The sequence below is a fragment of the Miniopterus natalensis genome, chromosome 8 (genome assembly GCF_054644295.1).
Source record: "Miniopterus natalensis isolate mMinNat1 chromosome 8, mMinNat1.hap1, whole genome shotgun sequence".
Taxonomy (NCBI): Eukaryota; Metazoa; Chordata; class Mammalia; order Chiroptera; family Miniopteridae; genus Miniopterus; species Miniopterus natalensis.
The window spans coordinates 42,419,880-42,442,418 of NC_142088.1; the positions used below are offsets into that span (position 1 = coordinate 42,419,880).

Genomic DNA, 22,539 nt, shown 5'->3' on the forward strand with positions numbered 1-22,539 from the left:
ATGAGATTTCTCTCCCTGGGCTGATCTGAAATGTGTTCCCAGCCACCAAGATGCCATTAGCTCTTCAGTTCTCTCCACCACATCCTTTGGCTCCCAAATTTCAGGAGGTGGCTCTTCCTCTGCTCCTATGTGAGCATCATCCCTCTTGTTTTATCTGTTGTTCCTCTCAACATTGCCTAACATCACCACCCTTGACTTGTGACTACAGCATTCTACAGTCATCACAGGAACATCAGAGTGGGGACAGAGGGGGAAGGAAATGTCCTCCACCCCTGGTCTTGAACTTTATGGTCACATTTCAACCTGGCCTTGCTTGGTAGAGTTCTTGGAGTTCCTTATTGCTCCTCTCTACTAAAGAAGAAGGCACAAATCCAGGAGGGGTTGTACAAGGGACCCTGAATTATATTACATTTGAAATGAAAGTGAAACGTTCTTTATACAAAACCCCTGGGGCCATAGATGTTTCAGAACTCAGAATTTTATCAAATTTTAGAAAAGTAAACCAGTGCATTTACTGTATGTTATGTAACATCCCCAGCAGGATCTAGGGCAGCACACTGTAATCAAGCACATTAATATATCTGCAGCAATTCACATGAATATTCACACTGAGTGAGATAAATAACGACTATAAATAACCCCACTTCAGTTTAGGTCACATGTTGGCACCAAATCAGTTCACGTAAGGTCAGGGCTTGCAGTTAAATGACTCAAGTACAAAACACTTTCATTTTTCAGAGCTCTTTGGAGTTTGGAATTGTGGATAAGGAACTGTTGATCTGTATTATGACTGATTAAGGAAGACGATCCAGAGACCCAGTTGCATCATTGCCCTGCCTCTGTGGTGTTGACCCTTCCCTACTAACTGTTTTCTAGCTATTTTTGTCACTTCTTTTCTCCTCTCGTGACCTCTGAACACCTTGTTTGATATATTAGATACTGAGGGTGCCTCTTCTCAGTTTCTGTGCCTGGATATGGCTTGTAATGCCTGGTCTAAATTCCTGCCCCTGCAGTTCACCAGGCCCCTAGTTTAGGGTCACATAGTCCCCTCCAGCATGCTAAGCATCTTCCTCAGGCTTGAGGCCAGTGCAGTCCTCTGCCAGGAGCTTAGCCAAAAGCTCATGTTCCCAACACAGAGTCATCACCCCATTGGTGGTGGTGTTGGTTCTGCTCCTGTCTTAATTCCATTCAGTCTTGCCTACTTCCTAGTAACACAGCTCCCACTAGGTACATCACCCATCAGTTGGGCTTTCATCTTGTTCTGCACACCTGGAGCCATGACTGGGGCTCTTCGCCTTGGTGCCTCAGGCTTGAGATCCTATTTTGTCCCCTCAATCACCTTGGAAACTAGAGCCCTGCTCCCACAACATAGATCTTAGAGCCAAGTCCACCCTCCACATTGAGAAACCTCTGTTGAAGGCTGCCACCTTCTATCTCCTCTCTGGTCCCAGGGTGGGCATCAGATTTGGCAATATTTGGCTCAGGACAGAGTAGATTCTCAGAGAAATGTAACCCATATGATAAGAAGGAAGATTATAGCTAAGAGTCAGATGGAACTCTTTATTTTTCAAATCCTAAACAAAGCATCTTCTGTCATTTACTGGAACAAATTCTGTGTCATAATGTGCTGGAAGATATAACAACTTTTAGCACCAAGTAAATTTCAAAGCTTAGATTCCTCCAATCACTGTCCAAGGCTTTGCTGGATAAGCAATTTTCAGTGGAAGAAATACTCACTGTGAAATAAAGTGGTTGAATTCCTCACACCATTTTTCCGGATGAAGTAAAGTAGGTGGAGGATTTCTGAAAAACAAAAATAATTTTTTTCTTACAAAAAAAAGTGTTCAGTTGAAGACAAACTATGAACTCGCCTACTGATACTGTTTTAAATCTCTCTGATAAAATCTATTCTGTTTCTTCCTGGTGAGAATCATTCATGAGTGATAAATTATAAAGTGCCAGGCCATATTCATTTAGTCTTTCATTTTCACTGATTCAGGGTCTTCTAAGTCCAAGCTTTCTGTAAGACCTGCGAGGGTCACACAGATCAGGAACACTCCTCGGGGGCGGACACTCTAATGAGGGGCGAGGCAAGCACACAACTACTCAAATTGAGAGCTGAGTAGTATTAGTGCCATGAGAAAGCTATAAACCTAGTGCTGGGGGCTTTAGAGAAACAGACTTTTAATTTTTCAGGATTTTCAGTCATTATGCTACCATTTGATTTAATTATGTGGTACATTTAAAGTACACTCATAAATTCATCGGTCACATTTTAAACTATTTCCTATATGTCAGCTTCTGCAGTGACCACTGGAGAAAGCAAAACAGCTAAGACGATGTTCCCTGAGAGGTCCCTGGGGAGAGGGGACAGACATCTAACATAATTATTGGAGGCCCAAGAGAACCAGAGAAGCACAGCAAGACTGTGGGTAACCAGACCACTTCCCGAGGAGAAGGCAGGAAAAAGGGGAAGGGAAGGGTCCTGCGTTTGACTGAATATTTATCCAAAAACATTCCATTTTAAAACAGAAGTGGCATTATCTTTGAGGGGTATCTAAGTTTTGCCACTCCTAAATATGACTTTTGGGATATTGATTTTAAGCTGTTATTAAGAAACAAAAGACTCAGAAAGAACCCTGGACCCTTTTCCTTTACCTGCCTGAAGAAATGCAGATAGAAAACTCTGCTTAAAGGAATGGAACATTGCCTTAGCATCTTAATATAAACTAAATGAGGCAGACAGGGAGAAATCTAGCAAAGCCTGTTTGCTGAACTTTCCTCTGTGTCCAACTGTTTCTGGTGGCCCAGCAAAAACATGGTCCTTCTCATCTACCTGTAAATTACCTGCTTTCTCTTTAAAACCCCAGGCGCCCTCCCCAGTCTCTTTTGTCCAGAATGGCATATAAACCTCAGCAGTTCAGTGCATCCTTGGGGTTCATATTCTTACGGCACCCCACATATGCATCCACGATACATTTTAGATATTTTCTCTTGTTACTATGTCTCTGTTAATGTGATTATTAGCCCAGCTAGAAGAACTTAGAAGGTGGGAGAAAAGTTTTTAGGGTTTTTTTTGCATCCCCACACCTTTAATTGTTTTTTTGGTTTTTTTTCTAGCCATAAATGAGAATAGGCACTTTTGGGCAAGTTAAGCTCAGTTAATGAAGAAAGTTATATTTCTGCACACCTGAATTATGACTGTAAATTTTAAGCCCGTTACATGCAATCTTTGTTTTCACCTGGGTTCTGGCTGCTTTCTAAAGCTATAGATTGCTCAGTTTTGATAGGTAAAAAAATAAGAGCGGTAAGAAAAAAAAGAAATAAAAACTGTATCAGAAAATGTAATTGCAAGTTGCCTCTCAATATCCATTTTCTTCTCATTTCTTATAATGCAACTTTTATTCTGGTATAATGCTGCCATACAAAACTACATTTTCCTGACTTCCTTGCAGCTAGATGTGGCCATGTGACTGAGTTCTGGGCAATGATACACAAGTAAAATTGTTCCATGGTGTTTCAGAAAGTCTTCTTAAAAGAAAGGAAATATACCATATTTCTTCTTCTCCCTTTCTGCTTCCTGGAGCATGGATGTGATGGCTGGAACTTGAGCAGCTGTTCTGAACATGAGGTTAACTTGAAAATGAAAGCTATGAGCCAAGCCTAGCAAAGAATATAGATAGGAAACTGGATTCCTGATGATACTGCAAAGCTGCCATACCAGCTCTAGACTGCTTCCCCCAGTCATCCTTAAAGAAGAGAGACATAAACTTCCATCTTCTGTAATCCACTGTTATATGCAATGAATCTTAATTGAGCCAAAAATATTTCAGGGTATTATCCTATAACACAGAACACAATTTGACAAGTGATATAATAGAAGCACAAAGTTATGTGGGAACAGAACTAAGGGGGGCAATTGATCCACGCGGAGAGTCCCAAAGGCTTTATAAAGAAGATGAACTTGAGATGACCCTGAAGAGTAGGTTGGATTTTTCAAGATAAAGAAGGAGGAGGAAGCTATTTCAGGCTTAGAAAACAGCATGTACGAAGTCACGGAAATATAAAAAAAGTCTGATAGATCAAAGAATGTGAGTAATTTTGGGGGCTAGACTATGTGAAACTTTTCGAGCCTATAGAGAGAGCAGGAGGCAAGGATGAGATGGGGAGGAAAATAGAGAGGGAGTACATGATTTCCCTGTTCTGCATGAATTTAATTATCCTTCCGATCATCTGACTCAAAGACGTAAAGGAAAATTACCTATGTACCCAGCTAAAAGGAGTAGCAGTAAAAGGTTGCCCTTCAGTTATTCTGGAGGCTGCCTCTTTATCTCATTCATTCTATTCAATAAGCTTTCATCTTTACCTAGCATTTTTAAATTAATAAAAGTACAACTGTATAACTTCTGCTACAATACTGGTTGTGCTGACATGTTCTTACTGGCGCCAGTGTTTGAGGTTGTACATCCATGCCCTCCCAGCTCCCCTCTGTGGCCTCAGTGTGGCATCTCTCAGTGAACAGGCTGTCCTAGATCCTCTCTACCACCCATTCCAGGACTTGAATTTGCCTTGCTCTTCGCAGGTTTTCTGCTCATTCTGTTCTCACCGAGGCCAGTTCCACAAAGAAGAGCCACTTAAGCAATTTACTGTCTAATAGACTTAATTCACCCCAAAGCAGTTAACCATGACCAAGAAGTCACTTGTAGACAGACTGTACAGACTTGATTAAAACAACCCAGTAGGCTTGACATCGGTCAGCTGAGCATGGAGGGAAAGCCCTTTGCTGCAATTAGAGAATCACCTGGCAAGGGTCCACTGGAGAAATCGATGGCAGGTATCCACTCCAGCGTAGAGAACACCGTACCTTCCTGTGTTCAGTCTGTTTCTCAACAGGAACTATGGACAGGGGCTACCATTTATGTGTTGGCCTGAACCTCTGCAGTAGAGCACAGAGGAGAATAGCAGCAGATCATCACTCGCCCAGTCCCTGGTGGCTTCACATGAACCCCACACAAGGAAACTCTTGAAAGCCTGGCATTACAGGAATTTGGCTTTAGAGAAGCTCATTTGACCTTGTAGATGCCCTGTCTTTCCTGGAGTTCATCCATCATACTTAGGTTCAGTAAACTGAGACCTTTGAAAGATCATTATCTGTATGTAATGAAAGCTAAAAAAAATAAAAATAAAGGCTCTAGAGTACATTGTATGCACTGGCAATATAAATCCCAGTCCTCTTGCCATCCAGGAAGACCACCAAGTTGTAACTGGTACCTTTTTGCTTTCTCTCAAAGCTACAGAGGCAAGCTGCAACCCTGCCCAGGTCTCTCTCTAAAAGGTGAGATGCTTCATACTCGGTATGATGGGAGAGTCAGTGCACAGCTGCGATTCAGAGACAGGCATCACTCGCTTATGTGCTTGATGCTGAGAGCCCACAAGATGTGAGAATGGTGAGTGGCTGGAAGACCAATGAATCTGAGTAACCAAGTTCTCACATATCCAGAAAATGTATAAAAGAGATTAGTCAGTGAAGGAGAATGACAATATTAGAGTTTTGCCTGCCTGAGTTTTATTCCTGTGCTTTAGACCCAAAATTCAATTTTTATAAAGATGCCCTGCACACAGATAGCATTAGGGCTATCTGAGGCTAGAAGCAAGGGGTGATGGTGAAGATAAAGGGGCGATGAGATAAAGTTAACCTTCTTCCCCCAAAGTCTCTGTGGAGCAAAACAATTTGCTGAACAGTCAAACTGAGTTCATTTTAGTTCCTGAAATAGAGAGCAGAATATTTGGACCAAGGTGGGCACCTGGCCCAGGACAGCCAATCCTAACTTAATTCGGTGACTACAGCATGAGTTCAAATAAGCTGGGTCAATCCCATTCTCTTTAGAAGGGTTTTTCTCCACCTTGAACTGGAAAAAACTGAGAGAATGAGGCAGGTTAGTAACGGGAGCTGAAGCTGAGAGATGCATGATGGTGCCGCAGACAGAAGAGGCCATGGACAGAGCACGGTGTGCAAGCTGGAATTTTAGGAAGCAGAAACTATGAGCAGGCAGAAAACCAGGAACTGAGGAGAAAATGGGCCAGGTGGAGGAGGAAGGGAGAAATGTGTCACAAGGAACAGAGACCCTGCGATGGGACGCCATGTAGATTATCCTACTCTTCCTTTTATGAGTACCTGTCCCCCCACGCACCTGAAGTATTATTGGTCCCAGCATTCTGTTCTTAGCCCTGGTTTCCCCCCATTCTGTGCATTCACTGAGGGCTCACTCTATGTCAGAGGCTTCCTTATTTGTGTCTCCTGCCTCTATTTTTCCTCTGCCTTTTGGTTAGTGCATCTAACTTCTTTCTAGATTGCCCCATCTTGATTTCTCAGGAGCACCTTAAATTCAGCAATGTTCAGAACCAAACTCATCTTTCTCCCCTCGGGCTGCATCCACCTGGAGTCTGGAGACAGACATTTGGGTTCTATCCTCTCCCCTAACCCCACATCCAGCTGGAGAAGGCAGAATAATGAACCCCTCAAAAAAGGCTACATTCTAATGCCCAGAACTTACGAACATGCTGCCTTCCATGGCAAAGGGGACTTTGCTGATACAACTGAGGTTAAGGACCTGGAGACCGAGGATTCCCTTGGATGATCTGGATGAACTCAATTTAATGTTGAATCCTTTAAAGTAGAAGAGAGAGGTAGAAAGAAGGAAAAAGAGGCAGGAATGATTCAAAATAGGAAAGGGACTCTACCCACCATTGCTGGGAGACAAGGAAGGGAGCCAAAGAATGCAAGTGGCCTCTGGAAGATGGGAATGGGCCTCAGCTGACATACAGCAAGGACATGGGGACCTTAATTCTACAAATGCAAGGAAGCAAACTCTGCTAATAACTTGAATAAAAAAGGAAAGCAATTCTCCCCTAGAGATTCCAGAAAGGAATACAGCCCTGCTGACACCCTGATTTTAATCCAGTGAGACCCATGACAGATTTCTAACTTACAGAACTATTAAATAACAAATCTGTGCTGCTTTAAAATGCTAAATTTGTGGCAATTTGTAATGACAGCAATAGAAAATGAATATATCAATCAAGCCCCAAGTCCTATAAATTCTATTTCCTAAATTCCTTTCTCAATACCCCATTCCCTCTTTATGTTCTAGTTCATTCACTTAACATCTCACACCCAGATTACTCCAGTAGCCTCCTTATTTTATTCTCCCTCTCTATCTTCATCCGTCTTTAATCCATCTTGCACTTGGCAGCTAGAATTTCTTTATAACATTCAATTCCCTGCTCAAAATTCTTCAGTAGATTCACACTGCCAGCATGGTGAAATCTCAACCCTTTTACATGAAATACAAATGGCCTTGCCTGTTTATCTACCCAATCTCATCTCAAACCACTTCCCCATGTTCACAGTACTGTACTGCATGGTACTTACAGCTCCTAAAGCAGGTCCTGTTCTTTCATGCCTCAGGACCTTTGCACATGCCCTTCAGTTTAGAGTACTCTCCTCAATTTGTCTGCCTGACAGGCTTCTATTTATGCTTCATGTGTATCTTTAGTGCCTAGCACAGCAGCACTTAGAAAACTTTTGCTGAACAACTACATGAATGAATGCACATAAACATGCAAATATTATAAGTAAGCCAAGAAATGATTCCAGGACAAAATATGACTTGGTTCCCAAAGTAGTATAAAATTAGAATATGGAACAGCTCCTTTCAATATAAGCAAATCATGACTAAATTATACACAATAAGAGGGTTTGAGGAGCAAAGGAGCCCCCTTAGGTGGTGACTTGAGTTGGATTTGACAAAATATAAGTCTCATTCCTCTACGTTTGAAGCACAAATATTCCCAGGTCCCTGAACATATATGACCAAAATTAACAAATAAGTCATGGCTTCAAACCTCATCATGGACATTATCTGATGTCAGGACCATTATATTTACACATGGTGGGTTGGAGCTAGATGAGGATCAGTGCCAACTATCACGTGCTTACTACAACCAAGCTCCATGCCAAGTGCTTCACATATAGGCCAATGGGACATCACAGCAGTCCTGTGGAATAGGATTATCATTCCAGGTTCACAGGTGGGGAAAGTGGGCTTAAAAGAAGAAATTTTCTTAAAAACATCCAACAAAGAGTAGAAGAGTCAGGTTTTAAGCTCAGGTATTTTTGTCTCCCAGGAGCATACACCTCACTGTTTTTTGTGTTTTATCTCATGAAGAGTCCATTACTTTGGAAGATAAATTAAGAGAACATATATGCAAAAAATGACAGAAAGCCAATTAGCACGAGACACCTCCAGAAAGTGCAAAATGAAGTCCTCAAACATTAAAACACATTCACCAAGGAAACGCTGAGTAAAAGATTTCTCAATGAGGCTGAGTTCATTAAGAAAGGCTTCTGGGAAGTTATGAATTTCAAGGTGGGTCCTAAACAGAGGGGACATAAACCAGCTGGTGAGGGGAGGAGGGTGCTAGGGAAGGAGAGGGGGAATATAGAGAGGAGATACAAAGACTGAGGTATTAATGAACAATCATTAACATATAGTTAAACACCTGGGAGTGTGTTCAAAAGGTGTTCTCTTTATTTACTCATAAAAGCAAAAAAGCAAGACACCTGAGCGCAATGAAGCATCTGAGAGTATTAATCACAGCGGCAGGCCTGCCATCTCAATCACAATCGGTAGATTCAGTGATGAGGTTGGACGGTGAGGTGTGTGCCTGTGTCTCTTCCCTCATTATTACCACCTGGTCACAGCCAAAGCTACTTTTCTCCCAAAGTCACCTCTTACCTGTTCAAAATTATTTAAAAAGTCGAAATATTTATTTGTAATACATGATTCCACCTCAATGTAAACAATTCCACAACAAAGGAACACAGAAAGCAAAAAACAAAATTCCTCTTCAGTACCACCTCTAATGTCAGTCTCTTTTCCGTATCAGTATGACTTGTATTCTCTCAGGCCTTTTTATATACATTTTAAATATTTTCTGTAAATACATAACATATATACTATTTTGCTGTGCTATAAATACATAATACATATATTTATATAAATACAGCTGTGGGCAGAAGTAGGTTTACAGTTGTGAGTACATGAAATGCAGAGTTTTTTCTTGTATTATTATTTATTTATTAATTATTGTATTTTCCACATGAACAACTATAAACCTGGTCCTAATTTTTTCCATTCTAAATGTCATCCCATGCCACAGTGTGGCTTTTCAGCCCAGCAAGAATCTGTTTCAAAGGTCTTCTCAGAATCTCAAGATTACAGTACGTTTCCTGTGTCAGATGCTATTACCCCAGGCCTATGCTTGAGATGGGGTGTGTCATGAAGCTTTATAAATCCTTAGCCACTACACCATTTCAAATGTTCACAAAAGGGCCCTGGCCAGGTGGCTCAGTTGGTTGGAGTGTTGTCTGGTACAACAAAAGGTTGTGGGTTCGATTCAAGGTCAGGGCATATACCTAGGTTTTGGGTTCAATCTCTGGTTGGAGAGTATACGAGAGGCAACCGATCAATGTTTCTCTCACATTGATGTTTCTTTCTCTCTCCTTTCCTCTTTCTCTAAACTCAATAAACATAGCCTCAGGTGAGGTTAAAAAAATAAAATAAAATGATATAATATAAAAAGACAAATGTTTATAAAAGGCATGAGTTGTATTTTCTTTCTGTCTAAAGCACATGAGAGGGCATTTCCCTCCACTGTACTCTCCTTATGCAAACACACAGGACACATAAGTAACTCAGCCATGCATGCAGAGTGCAAGAGAAAGTCAAGGACAATGGAAAGCTATGTCAATAGAGATGATGGAGGGGAGAAGCGGTGTGTGGCTCACTGTCTGAGCCAATGTGGTCACTTGCTGACATCCGTTCTTCAATTTCCTCCTTCAGCAAGAACTCAGCAACACCATCAAATCCAACTGTTAATATCCAATGTGTCAGGGAAGTAGACTTTGCCCAAGGGCTAGCTAATGATCTTTTTCCTTGGTGGACCTTGATACACAGAGTGGAAGCCACAAGTCTATTCTTTTTCACACAGTTTTAAATGGATGATTTGTTAATTCTTGATTTTTAAAGAGATGTGTTTCAAATAGATCATGTTGTTTTATAAATGTTTTCTTATCAGCAAACTCTGAACTGTTTATGTGGGTTCTGTGGCACTGTACTCATTGAAGATGACCGTTATAGTGTGACAGCATTTTGGAGACATAGAATCACTCCCCAATTATGTTAGTATTTTAAGAAAAAATAGCTTTCTATGTGGTGGGATGAAAGTCACAGTGATGTGGAAGGGGGGCAGGGGACAGGCAAAGCTAAAGAGCATGTGCTAGACATGCTGTGCTTCCCCAGAGCATTCATTTTTCTGGTACTTATTTTAAAATGTTTTATATGAAAATTATCTGGGAGTTGAGGAGGGGGCTAGACAATAGAAAGTAGGACTTCTCCCTGCCTGGATTAACTAATTGAGAAATAAGATAAAGTACTCAGTAGATTGGGTCCAAAATAACACCTTTATTACTGCTAGAGCTGATCTTGGAGAATGTGGCTTTCATCTGCAGGGAGTAGGCTTTCTAAGACTGAAAGACAGACTTATCTGGCCAGTCTTGGGTCTGGCTGACTCCCAAGAGAAAGGAGAAGGGAAAGAACTCAGATATGCAGTGCCTCCCCAAACTCACCACCGGCATAACATCACTTCTGATCCTGTAAGATCTGTCAATCTGGGTCCAACCAGAAAACAGAAAAACACCAGTAATTTGAACAGGAAAAATTTAATATTAAGAAGTATTAATTCATAAAAGGGGATTAAATACTGAGGAGTAGAGAACTCTAACAAGTACAGGAAGAGCAGATTTGGGGAGCAGCTACTACCTCTAGCTGAAACAGAATGCCCAGGGAAAAAACTAATTTGGAAGAGCCCCTGCCCCCAAACCCAGGGGCACTCGGACCTCACTGGAAAGGATGTGACTATGGGTGGTGATGTTCTCTGAGTGAGACAAGCCAAGGCTGGAAAACAGGAAACCACCTGCCCGGGTGCCTTTAAGAATCACTGGGAAACTGCCCACTGAGTGCTGGTAAAACTCTCAGGAGGTTGAACACCACAGGGTGTCCCAAATGCCACTGGTAGCCAAAGGCCACAGGAGCAAGGAAAAAGCACGCTGAAACTAGGAAGTGGGGCCTTTCCTCCTGCAGTGGCCCTCTAGTGCCCTCTACTGATGAAACTTAACATATGCCATATGGCAAAGGAGAAATGTTTACAGCGCACTCCAGGATCACAAAGCAGGACAAAGAAGGGGAGATTCTGAGCTGAAAGGTACTCATAAGCGGTGCAGGAAAGAAGTGAGTGAGAAAACAGAGAGAGGCTAGGAGTGTTAAATGTTCTCACTCTCTCTCTTTTTAAAGACAAAACACCAGATTTTAAGAATTTTCTGTTTCAGTCTTGCAATAGGCAACTTCCAACCATCAACTGAATGAGCCCAGTCTCTTATGACATTAGGACCACTTACGAGGTCATTAAGAGATAACAGTAGCCTTCTTCCCCCACTTAAAAAACCTGTTCTGTTATGGTACATGAAATGTCCTCTTTAAGACTCACTGCTTTCTATCCCAGAAGTTCCATATTGAAATGGAAATGTTCTGAGAAGCATCCTATTGTAAACCTTAATTGGCCAAAACTTTATTTGGGATAAATGTCAGGCAAGAATAGAAATTTAGAAAAAAAGGACCCAGAACAAGGACCAGTGTGGGAACAGGACCATAAACACAGACTTAATCTCTTTGTGGTTTTCCATTTCTATGGTTCCAACTTTGTGTGAGCTGAAAAAGTAAAGTCAGGTGGCACGACACCTGTTCTCACTCTTTCCCGTCTCTCTTCCTCTAAGATGGGAACCCAGCATAGAAAAGAAATCAATGAAAGTCAGTGTGGTTAAGAACTCTTTTGCCAGGATCATGGCCACAGACAGGGAACTCCTTTTTCTTCTGGGCCCCCTTTCCCACAGTCAGAGGGCCAGGCCCAAAGTAGCCTGAGGGGAGCTGATAATGGTTCTTCTCCTATTCTCTCAATACAATTCCCTGCTTGAAGCAGGTTATACAATTCCCTGTTTTAGAGACAGAGAACCAAGACTTAGAGAAGTTCAGAAACCAGTATTGCTATGGCTTCCAATGCATGCAGCCTGGTCCTGAATAGCAAAATTGCAACCATTGCACTGTCCTGCTTCCCCATTTCGAAATTCCTCTTGGTAAATCAGATATCACACATCTTTAAATTCTACCAGAGCAGCCAGTGTCATATTAATGGGGGAATATAGGCTCGATCTGATAAGCCAGTTGCCCTTCTGACATTCCATCAACTTAAGCACAATACTCTTTAGATCATCAAGACATTAGCAAGCAAATCCAAAGAACATTTTGCTTGGGATGCAGAATAATCAGCAATAGGGAGTATGAGCTGAGAATGTTTTTATCTGTTGAATTTTATGCATTCTCTGTCATTCAGTTTCCTCCAAAGTCACAGCTGGTAAAACCAAATGGGTCATTTTACCACAATCAGACTAACGTCACAGTTCAAGAAGCACCATTTGTCCTCTAAGGCAAAGCCATGCACCTAATTACAGCACACTGTTAATAAATTTATAATAGACAAAAAGAAATTGACTGCTGTGGATTTTTTTCCCTAGCAAAGCAAAACCATTTAAAGGGCACATTGTGCATCTATTCCTTCTTTTATTGTTTCAATAAAGTTAGCGATATATTCTAAACAGGAAAAATCAGGGCAGACCTCAGATGAACAGATTGTATCATCAGATCCTACCACATTGTCTCTAATGGGGGAAATTAGCAGCTGAACATCAACACCTGTCCCCATGAGCAGACCCCTGGCACACATACCAGGTAGGAAGGCTGTGCAGTTGCTTGGAGCAATCTGAACCTGGGCCACCAGAGACAGTGCACATGCCAATGGCCACAGAGTCAGGCTCCATTTAAAATCAAGTGGATATATTAATGCCAGGGGAGACATAGCAGCAATTCATAGGGAAGCCTGGGCATTAACAATTGTGGGTTCTAAAGAGATTTTATGGCAACTAACTGCCAGAATGGAGTCACATAGACAGGCAGAGAGTCTGGCCAGCAGGAACCGCTGAAAATTCACCCCCTTTCAAGGGCAAGAGGTACCAACAGAGCAGCACTTCCTCTCACACTTGGGTGGTTTGAGTCATGTCTCCCTGGGCAGGTTATGGCCAATTGTTTTCACCAACCTCACGATCAATTGCAATCATTGCCTCTGAATTGATTATGTCGCAAGACCTGGCAGTTTGTGAGCAAGCCCAAGTGAGCAGGCTCATATTTATATTTCCAACATTGTAAGTATGTCTTCTCTTCACAAGGGCTTTGGCTATTTTTCTACCTGGTTGCCTAGCAACCTTTTAAAGGAACTGAAATGTGGGAGAGGGATGCTGGAGACATACTGATGAATGAATTTATATTTATTTTACAGATTCCTTTAAAAAAATCAATCTGTTAAAACCTCCTGGGGTGGGGATGGGTGGGGGAGCAGGGACTGTGTTATATTATCATAGCGCTGCTACTCTTCTAGCAGAACACACAATGCCAGCAAATATATTTACAAAAGATTATTCAGCAAACAGGGGGCTGGGGCAGTTATTACTGGTTATTGCATATTAATAAAGATGAAGAATAACTACAATGACATCAAGTCATCAGAACAATGCCTATTTCACTGTCCTCTCTCAAAGTCTCAGAACATGCCTGAGAAAAGCTTGCAATCTCTTTCAATTCTTCCTCGTTGTGAGAGACTAGTGGAAAGGGTTGTGTTCCTGTCTGCCTAGCATCCTTCTTTTCACTAATTTATTACTCCCTATAAAAAGTGCCCATTTCATTCAGGTGTTAAAGTTTATTTGCAAGAAACTGAGCAAAGTAGCCTCCAGTAATTCTTTTAATTTCCTCTGTCTGTGGTTACTTCCCTCTTTTTAATTTTTATTTTGTATGTTTAAACTTTCTCTTTTCTCATGATTTCATTAGTTAATATTCATCTACTTTATTATTTTTATTCAAAAAGGCTAATGATTTATATATTAACTCCACTATTTCCTATATTTTGCTTCATTAATTTTTACTTCTATTTTTTTACATCCTTTCTCCTATTTTACCTGAGTTTTTAAAAAGCTTTTTAATTGTTTGGGTAGTAAGCTTAATTTCTTTACTTTCATTCTTTCTTGATTATTAATATAAGTATTTAGGACTATGAATTTGCCTCTAATCCTTGCTTTAACTATTTCCCATTAATTTTAATACATAGTATTTTTATAACTTTTTCATATATTCTTCAATTTTCATTTAGATTTTTTTTATCTTAAGATATTAAAGATGGTTTTGTTTTTTCATATCTTGGTTGTTGGGAAATTTTTGTTTTCTCTGTGTTTATTTAGTTCTAGTTTGATTGCATTGTGCTCAGAGAATGTTTTGTATTCTTTACATTTTTAGAACTTAAGAACACCTTTGTAGTCTTTATAGCAGGTAAAAAATAAGTATATATAAGCTCTGGCCAGGTAGCTCAGTTGGTTAGAGCATCATCCCAATGCACCAAGGTTGCAGGTTCAATCCCCAGTCAGGGAACATATAAGAATCAACCAATGAAAGCATAAATAAGTGGAACAACAAATCAGTGGTTTTTATCTCTCTCTCTCCCCCTTCCTCACTCTCTAATATCAATAAATAAAAACTTAAAAAATAAGTATATATATTTTCATATATACTATATTTATACAATATATGCATAATATATAATAAATATATAATTATAATATATGTTAAAAATATATCTTGTCCCTCAAGAGTTCTATTGTATTAACTATGTATGATATCAGATGGGTACTAGACTTATCAGGCTGATTACTTCATAAGGTATATAAATGTCTAATTACTATGTTGTGCACCTGAAACTAATATAATAGTGTATATCCTCTGTAATTAGAAAATAAAATCATTTTTAAAAGAAAAAATATAGAATGCTCCTCATTTAAGCACCACAAAAACTTATCATTGCTTATTTTTTAATATATTACATCTGTCATGGAATGAGAGAAATTCAATGAATAGCTTCTGCAACTAGTTTATATCTCCCTATACTTTCTGTAGTTTGTAGTTTCTGCTTTATTTGTATGATGCCATAAATTAATGTACTGCTTATATTTTCATTAAACAATAGCACCTAATAGAATGTGCCCTTCTTGGACTAATTTAATGTTTTTGGTCCTGAGATCAATATTGTCTAATATTAAGAATACAATGTTATGGTTATTCTTTATAAAATCTTATATCTTTAAAGAAAGAGAGAAAAAGGGGAAAATATATTTAAGGAATCTTTCATATTAACCCACATGTTTACCATTTCCTGTGCAATTTATTTCTTACTGTGGACTTCAGTTACCATCTGTAGTCATTTCCTTTCAGCCTTAATGACTACCTTTAGTATTTCTTATGAGGCAGGTCAGCTAACAACAAATTCTTCCAATCTTTATCTTGAATTGCCTTTATTTTACTTTCATTTTTAAAGAATAGTTTTTGCTAGACATAAAATTCATGGTTGGTAATTTTTCAACCCTTTGACTATGTCATCAACTGTCATTTGACTACCATTTTTCAGGTGATAAGTCAGCCATTAATCATACTGATGTTCCCCTGTACATTATCAGTTGTTTTTTCTCTTGCTGATTTTATGATTTTCTCTTTATCTTCGTCTTTAAACAGTATGTCCATGGACTGTGCATAGATGTCTATCTTACTTTGAGCTTGTCGAGCTTTTTGTTTGTATAAACTGTTTTTCATCAAATTTGGGATATTTTCACCCATTATTTCTTCACATATTTTTTCTGGAACCTTATCTCTCTTACCTCCTTCCTGGACTCCCTTTACATGTATGTTGAAATTTATGATGGTATTCCATAGGTCTTTTCAGCTCTGTTCATTTTTCTTCATTTTTTCCCCCTCTGTGTTCTTCAGATTAGTTAATTTCTATTAGTCTGTCCTCAGGTTCACTAATTATTTCTTTTACTATTTCAGATCTGCTGGGCTCTTTAGTGACTTTTTTACAGTCATGATGGAACTGAGGCAGCCTGGTATAGTGGAAAAGAGGGTAGTTCTGGAGTCAAGCTTTGTAAACTCATTGGTATATTTTGGTTTCTCTACTGTTTCTCTAAACTGCACCAGTAGGGCTAATGTTCAGCCCACTTGGTGAGAACTTCAACACATGACACACAGATTTTACTGGCCCCCTCTCTGAAAAGCCTGGACTTTAATTTTCATGCCTAGGTGTTATTGTCCTCAGGCTCCAACCCACCCTAACAACTCAGAATCACAGCACTCCACCTATTAAATGATGAGTATTGTTTCTGCATGGAAGTACACACTGCTCTGCCTTTCCCGTCCATGATACTGAACCCACTGTATCTGATTTTTACTTATTTGAGTTCAGCTTGTCCAAACTTCTTGAGACAATGAAACTTGATCTGGGTTGAACCATCCCAAGGGGTAGAGCCCAATAACCATATAAGCACCCCAGGTTCTAGTTCTCTCCAGTCCAAGCCCTTTCTATCTTGTTGGCCCATGACCTTGACCATCTCTTTTACCATGAGTCATTTACTAGTTCTGTTTCTGCATGCACTGCAAACTATCCAGGGCTAGTTTGACCAATATTTGGTCAAATCAGTGTGTCAGTGGAATGGCTTAGAAAGCAGTATACTGAGAATTTTTAGTTAACTATTAATGTGTCATTAAGACAATCCCTGGTGAACCAAGTAGATCAGATTTTTTATTTCTATTTGGTCAGTCTAAGCAAAGACAAAGACAAACTGTCCAGGCTTACTCTCCACTCTCCAAACTTGTATTCAACTACTATGTTTCCCAATGAAAACTGATGGCACTTTACACTTCACAAATCACTGTCATGAATGTATTTTATTCAATCCTCACAATAACCCTGTGATCTAGTTATAGTCACATGACTACTCCCATTTCACAGATGAGGAAACACACTCAGAAAGCATAAAGAACTTATCCAAGGTTATTAAGCAATTTGGGTGAAGGACTGAAGTTACAAATTAATTTTTCTTGCTTTCAACTCACTGAGTTTTTCAGAGTGTGTCCCCTGAATCAGTAGTCCCATGAGAAATTCTATGATCAAATAGTTCAGGAAATGGTTAAGATTTTGTCATGAGACAGTCTCTGGGAAACCCTGTGGTAAAGAAATCTGGTTAACTCTGTTTTCCACAGTGTTTCTCACACTTATCTGGCCATAGAGCCCCCTTTTTCTTTTCTTTTCTTTTTTATTTATTTATTTATTTATTTATTTATTTATTTATTTATTTATTTATTTATTTATTTTTAAATATATCTTTATTGATTTCAGAGAGAGGAGGGGCGAGGGAGAGAGAGAGAGAAACATCAATGATGGGAGAGTCATTGATCGGCTGTGAGCCCGCAACCCGGGCATGTGCCCTGACCGGGAATCAAACCCCGATCGCCTGGATCCTAGGTCGACGCTCAGTCACTGAGCCACGCGCAGCAGGGCAGAACCCCCTTTTTCTGATAGTTGTCAATAGGCCATAGAACTTTGGGAAACACTGTCCTATACCAAACTGCCTCACAGGAAAGGCAGGGAAAGCCGGGTTGAGTGAGACTGAAGGCTCCTGGGAACAGCACAGTCCTCTGAGCAACCTCCAGCTTTTCACCAAATATTTCTCCCACCAAACACGATCCTTATCTGCAAGTGGAAAAGGACTTTGGGGATGGGGCAAAGTGGACTATTAGGATAAGAATAAGAAACAAATAAAAATGCACAGATGTACTTGCTGTGAGATAAGGAATCTTCCCAACTCAGTGACTTTTTTCAAAAAGGAGTTTACAGCACACGTGCATCAGAATCATCCAAAAAATACTGGTAAACATGAAGATATCATACAGCACTCATACCCGATGAAACAAAGGCTCTGGGAACAGGGCTTAGGAATCTGCATTTAACAAGTGAACGGGGTTATTCCGACACAACTAGGATTTGAGAAGCATTGACTTAGGTAGTCAACAACAGATGTGAGGTACTTTTCCAATTAGATCAAAGTCACAAACCAAAATGAAAATGGCCTACGAGGCATCCAGTGGGGAACTATTTGGTTTTGTGGTAAATAACCACATCTCAATGAGACAAGCCTTCCTGGGGAAGACTATTCCATGGTCTATCAGATCTCTTCATTAGGGAACTTCCATGCTATTCCATCTAACTAGCTTTCCTTAATTTGATCTTATTACTCCCATGGTTTATACAAAGCTGAGTACAGCAGTTATACTCAATGAATAAAAATGCTATATAAATGCCAATCTAGGCTCATGAGTCCATCCAATTATTCTCAAATGGTCATGCCTCCCTACAAAGTAAGGGTCAATCTGGCTGTCCAAGGCCAGCTTCCTTAAGTCTCAGATCTTTATTTGGATGAGGGGTGCCATTTTCAAGTCAAGTGTGCAGCCATCAATGGCCCCATTCTTGGAAACAGATGGAATTCTCACAGCTCCTCAGCCACATTACAAAAATCGGGACTTAGAGGGCTCTTCAAGGTGGAGGCACTTAAGGAAATTGGAATGTGACCGTAACTATTGACTCAGTTACAAATGCTGTGATTTCCTGGCTCTGAGAAAGGACCATGAAAAGGGTAACATCAGTATCATGACAATCAAATGGAATGAGTCAAAGCAGCAGAAGAGAAGATACAGAAAATACCTGCTGACTATCTAGATTATTAGGTATGGCAAAAAACTGCCAAGATAGGCAGTACGGGATCCTCCGTAGATCAGTAAAAAATAAATACCATCTTCTAAGATTTGCTGCCCAGGCACAGGTGGGTAAACAAAATGACATTTTCAGATTTTAGAATAAAAATGTTATGAGTACTCAGAAGATGCAGTTAGAGAGGATGGTTCTTGGGACCAGCAACAAAAAAAATCTTTGTTTGAATAAATGATCCATGAGAGATCATTTGAAGAACTTCAACTGATTTTCCTGGGAATACCATGGTTTCAGAGTTTCTGGGAAAGAGTTCAGTGGATTTGTACACCTAAAATAATTAACTGTTTAAGTCAGATACACCCATCGTGTGTGTGCGTGTGCATGTGCATGTATGGTTGGAGTTTTGAAGGTAGTTACACTGGGAATTGTAAGTGTGATGCACTTGAAAAATTATTTCACCTAAAAATGCAATAACAATCAACAGTAACCCTGCCTCTCCCCCAAAATAATGCTTTGGAATCATCTCTTAAATAGCCCAGATATCTGTCATATGAGGTCACATTTGTGTTGATCTGCCTAGATCCTGGGAGATAAAGAATGTGATATACCTAGATATCTGTCAGGACCAGAGTTCCAGTCACAGAGTGAAGTTATAGCTGGGAAATTCTGCAGGGTGTGGGCTCTAAAGTCAGACTTCCTGGAATCAAATTCCAGTTCCACTGCTGTCTGCATGAGCCTGGGCAATTTCTTAGCTCCCTTTTATCATATATAAAGTGAGATCATTTATATAATTAGAATAAAATGAATGTTAAATTAAAACGATGCGTGTAAAACATCAAACACAATGTCAAGCACCAAGTAATCATTCAATGTTAAAATTGCCATTTTGGGCCCTGGCTGGGTAGCTCAGTTGGTTAGAGCATCATCCTGATATACCAATGAGGCAGGCTAGGTCCCCAGTCAGGGCACATACAAGAATTCACCAATGAATGCATAAATAAGAGGAACAACAAATTGATCTCTTTCTCTCAAATTAATATTAAATAAATAAAACTATCATTGTTATTAAGAACTATAAGTAAATCATGAGTCTCTTTACTCTAACCAATTCTCCAAATTATTCTAGACATTGTATGATAAATTTATGAGGAATCATAAATTAAATGCTGCTTTTAATTCCTGAAACATCAGTCTTTTCAGAAGCAAAAGAGATGAGGAATTTTGTGCTCCTTATGAATCTTGAGAACCAAAAAATAACAGAATAAAACAGTAAGAACAACAAGGTGTATGTGATCTGAAGGAAAACTTGACTGTCCTAAAAGTATCAGTCAGGGCCTCACCAGCCATTACAAATCCTATCCAGTGAGTGAGCTCCTGCAAGAAATGGCTGATGCTAAAGGAAATGCATGGATATTGATGGGCCACCCTCAAGGAGCATTAGTGGGGACAAAATAGAGTGATGTTAAGTAATGCGATGTTGAGTAATATAGAACCTCAGTGTGTTCTTTCATGTACTCTAATTCCGGAGATTCACTCTCAGCATCAGATCCTTTTCTTCTGACACTTCTTATTCTAGAAGGACTTCCCCACTCTATGAACCAGCCCAAATCTTACTCTTCCATTAGGACTTGCCTCTCCCCATAGAAATCCAAGGACATTTTGCTTAAAATACAGGTTCTTTATTTGAACCTCCCTCCCTCCCTCCCTCCCTCCCTCCCATACTGCTTGAGAGACTACAAACAATATAAAACTCTGTATATATACTCACCCTTTCTTAGGGATATTCTCTGATTCGACAAGTTAAAGATCTAATAAAACTCCTAAGAGCTTCTTTCTCGAGGAAACACCAAATGGCGGGTGCCCCGGTGCTGCAGGAGGGCCAGGGGGCCCCGGGGGCCTGGAATCAGAGGCCGGCGGCTTCCGTGGAGGATTTGGCAGCGGAATCCGGAGCTCGCGGAGGCAAGGCCGAGGACAAGGAGTGGATCCCTGTCACCAAGTTGGGCCGCCTGGTCAAGGACATGAAAATCAAGTCCCTGGAGGAGATCTATCTCTTCTCCTTGCCCATCATTGACTTTTTCTTGGGGGCAGCCCTCAAGGATGAGGTTTTGAAGATTATGCCCGTGCAAAAGCAGACGCGGGCTGGCCCGAGGACCCGGTTCAAGGCATGTGTCGCCATTGGGGACTACAATGGACATGTTGGTCTGGGTGTTAAGTGCTCAAAGGAAGTAGCCACTGCCATCCGTGGGGCCATCGTCCTGGCTGAGCTCTCTATTGTCCCTGTGCGGCGAGGCTACAGGGGGAATAAGATTGGCAAGCCCCACACTGTCCCTTGCAAGGTGACCGCCGCTGTGGCTCTGTACTGGTGGCCTCATCCCCGCCCCCAGGGGCACTGGCATTGTCTCAGCCCCTGTGCCCAAGAAGCTGCTGCTGATGGCCGGTATCGATGACTGCTATACCTCGGCCAGGGGCTGCACTGCTACCCTGGGCAACTTTGCCAAGGCCACCTTTGATGCCATCTCTAAGACCTACAGCTATCTCACCCCAGATCTCTGGAAAGAGACTGTTTTCACCAAGTCTCCCTATCAGGAATTCACTGGCCATCTTGTAAAGACCCACACCATAGTTTCTGTGCAAAGGACCCAGGCTCCAGCTGTGGCCACCACATAATTTCATACCAGAAAAATTAAGTGAATTAAGCCCATTAAAAAAAAAAAAAAAAAAAAAAGCAAAAGCTCATAAGACAGAGCAGCACAACCAAGGGAATTTAGGGGAGAGAGAGAATGCATTGACTGGGATGCGCAAGTAAATGGCACCCTAGCCTATCTGCTGGAGTTGATACTAGGCAGGGTTAAACTGGGGGGGGAAGCACACTTCATTGGGAGGAACACAACTGCCACATTTCCCTCAGAATATCATCCTTTGAGGTGAATTCATAATGACTGTTGGTTGAATGAAAATGTGAATTAATGAAATAAAGCCTGTTTAATCCTCATCTGGAAAAACAGGTAAATCAGGTCCTGGCTCCAGGTTATTGAGACATTCTGGGGAGAGATGCTCGGCAGAATCTGGCCACATTACCAATTCTAAACTACACATTAAATAAGCATAAAGAAATGGGAGATGGAAGGAGAATGGCCAGCAGGATGTTATTTTTCTGGAAATTTGGCATGTAAGTGTGTGGGGGTGGGGAGGGAGGAGGCAGTAGGGAGGAAGCACAGCCCCCTCCTTCCCCTCTTATCCCTTAGGCTTCTGGTTCACTAAATCCCAACCTGACCCTTGTTTTCTTTCCTGGGCCAGTAATGAATGGCAGTAATTATCTACTCGGGGCTCTGTGTGAGTCACGAGGTAATTCTGGCTCCCATCTCCTTGCAATTTTGAGCAATGTGTGTGCATGTGTTTTTCACCCACTACTATAGAGGGGTGGAAAATAGATTACAATTACATTCCGGCTGCTTTTGAAGACTTGATAGACAGCTGGAGAGAAATCTTCCCTGCAGCTGTCAGAACGAGAGGGTGGCCAAGAGGTGGGCGTGGAAAGAGGGAGAGAAGCCCTGTCAGGAGAGGAAGAAACAATACGAAATGGATTCAATACATTCTCAAAGGCATATTTTTAAAAGATCAGGGTTTCTAAGTCAAAAACCAATCTGGGGTCCAGGTGGCTGGTTGCACGTCTGTAGGAAGCAGGTCCTTTTCAGGAATATTTTGACTTCAGATTCAAAGATGCTATCACTGGAT

General features: G+C 40.7%; 1 protein-coding gene and 1 pseudogene across 2 annotated transcripts in view; one reads left to right on the forward strand and one right to left on the reverse strand.

Annotated features, from left to right (window-relative positions):
- The window catches only part of MYO3B (myosin IIIB), a 323,317-nt gene that overhangs the window by 229,285 nt on the left and 71,493 nt on the right, over positions 1-22,539 (reverse strand). For both annotated transcript variants that reach the window (XM_087819421.1, XM_016224834.2), the window contains exon 7: positions 1,738-1,803. In XM_087819421.1, coding sequence (XP_087675547.1) covers positions 1,738-1,803 — 66 coding nt within the window. The remainder of the gene's footprint in view (positions 1-1,737; positions 1,804-22,539) is intronic.
- LOC107524013 (small ribosomal subunit protein uS5 pseudogene) lies at positions 20,631-21,505 on the forward strand (annotated as a pseudogene).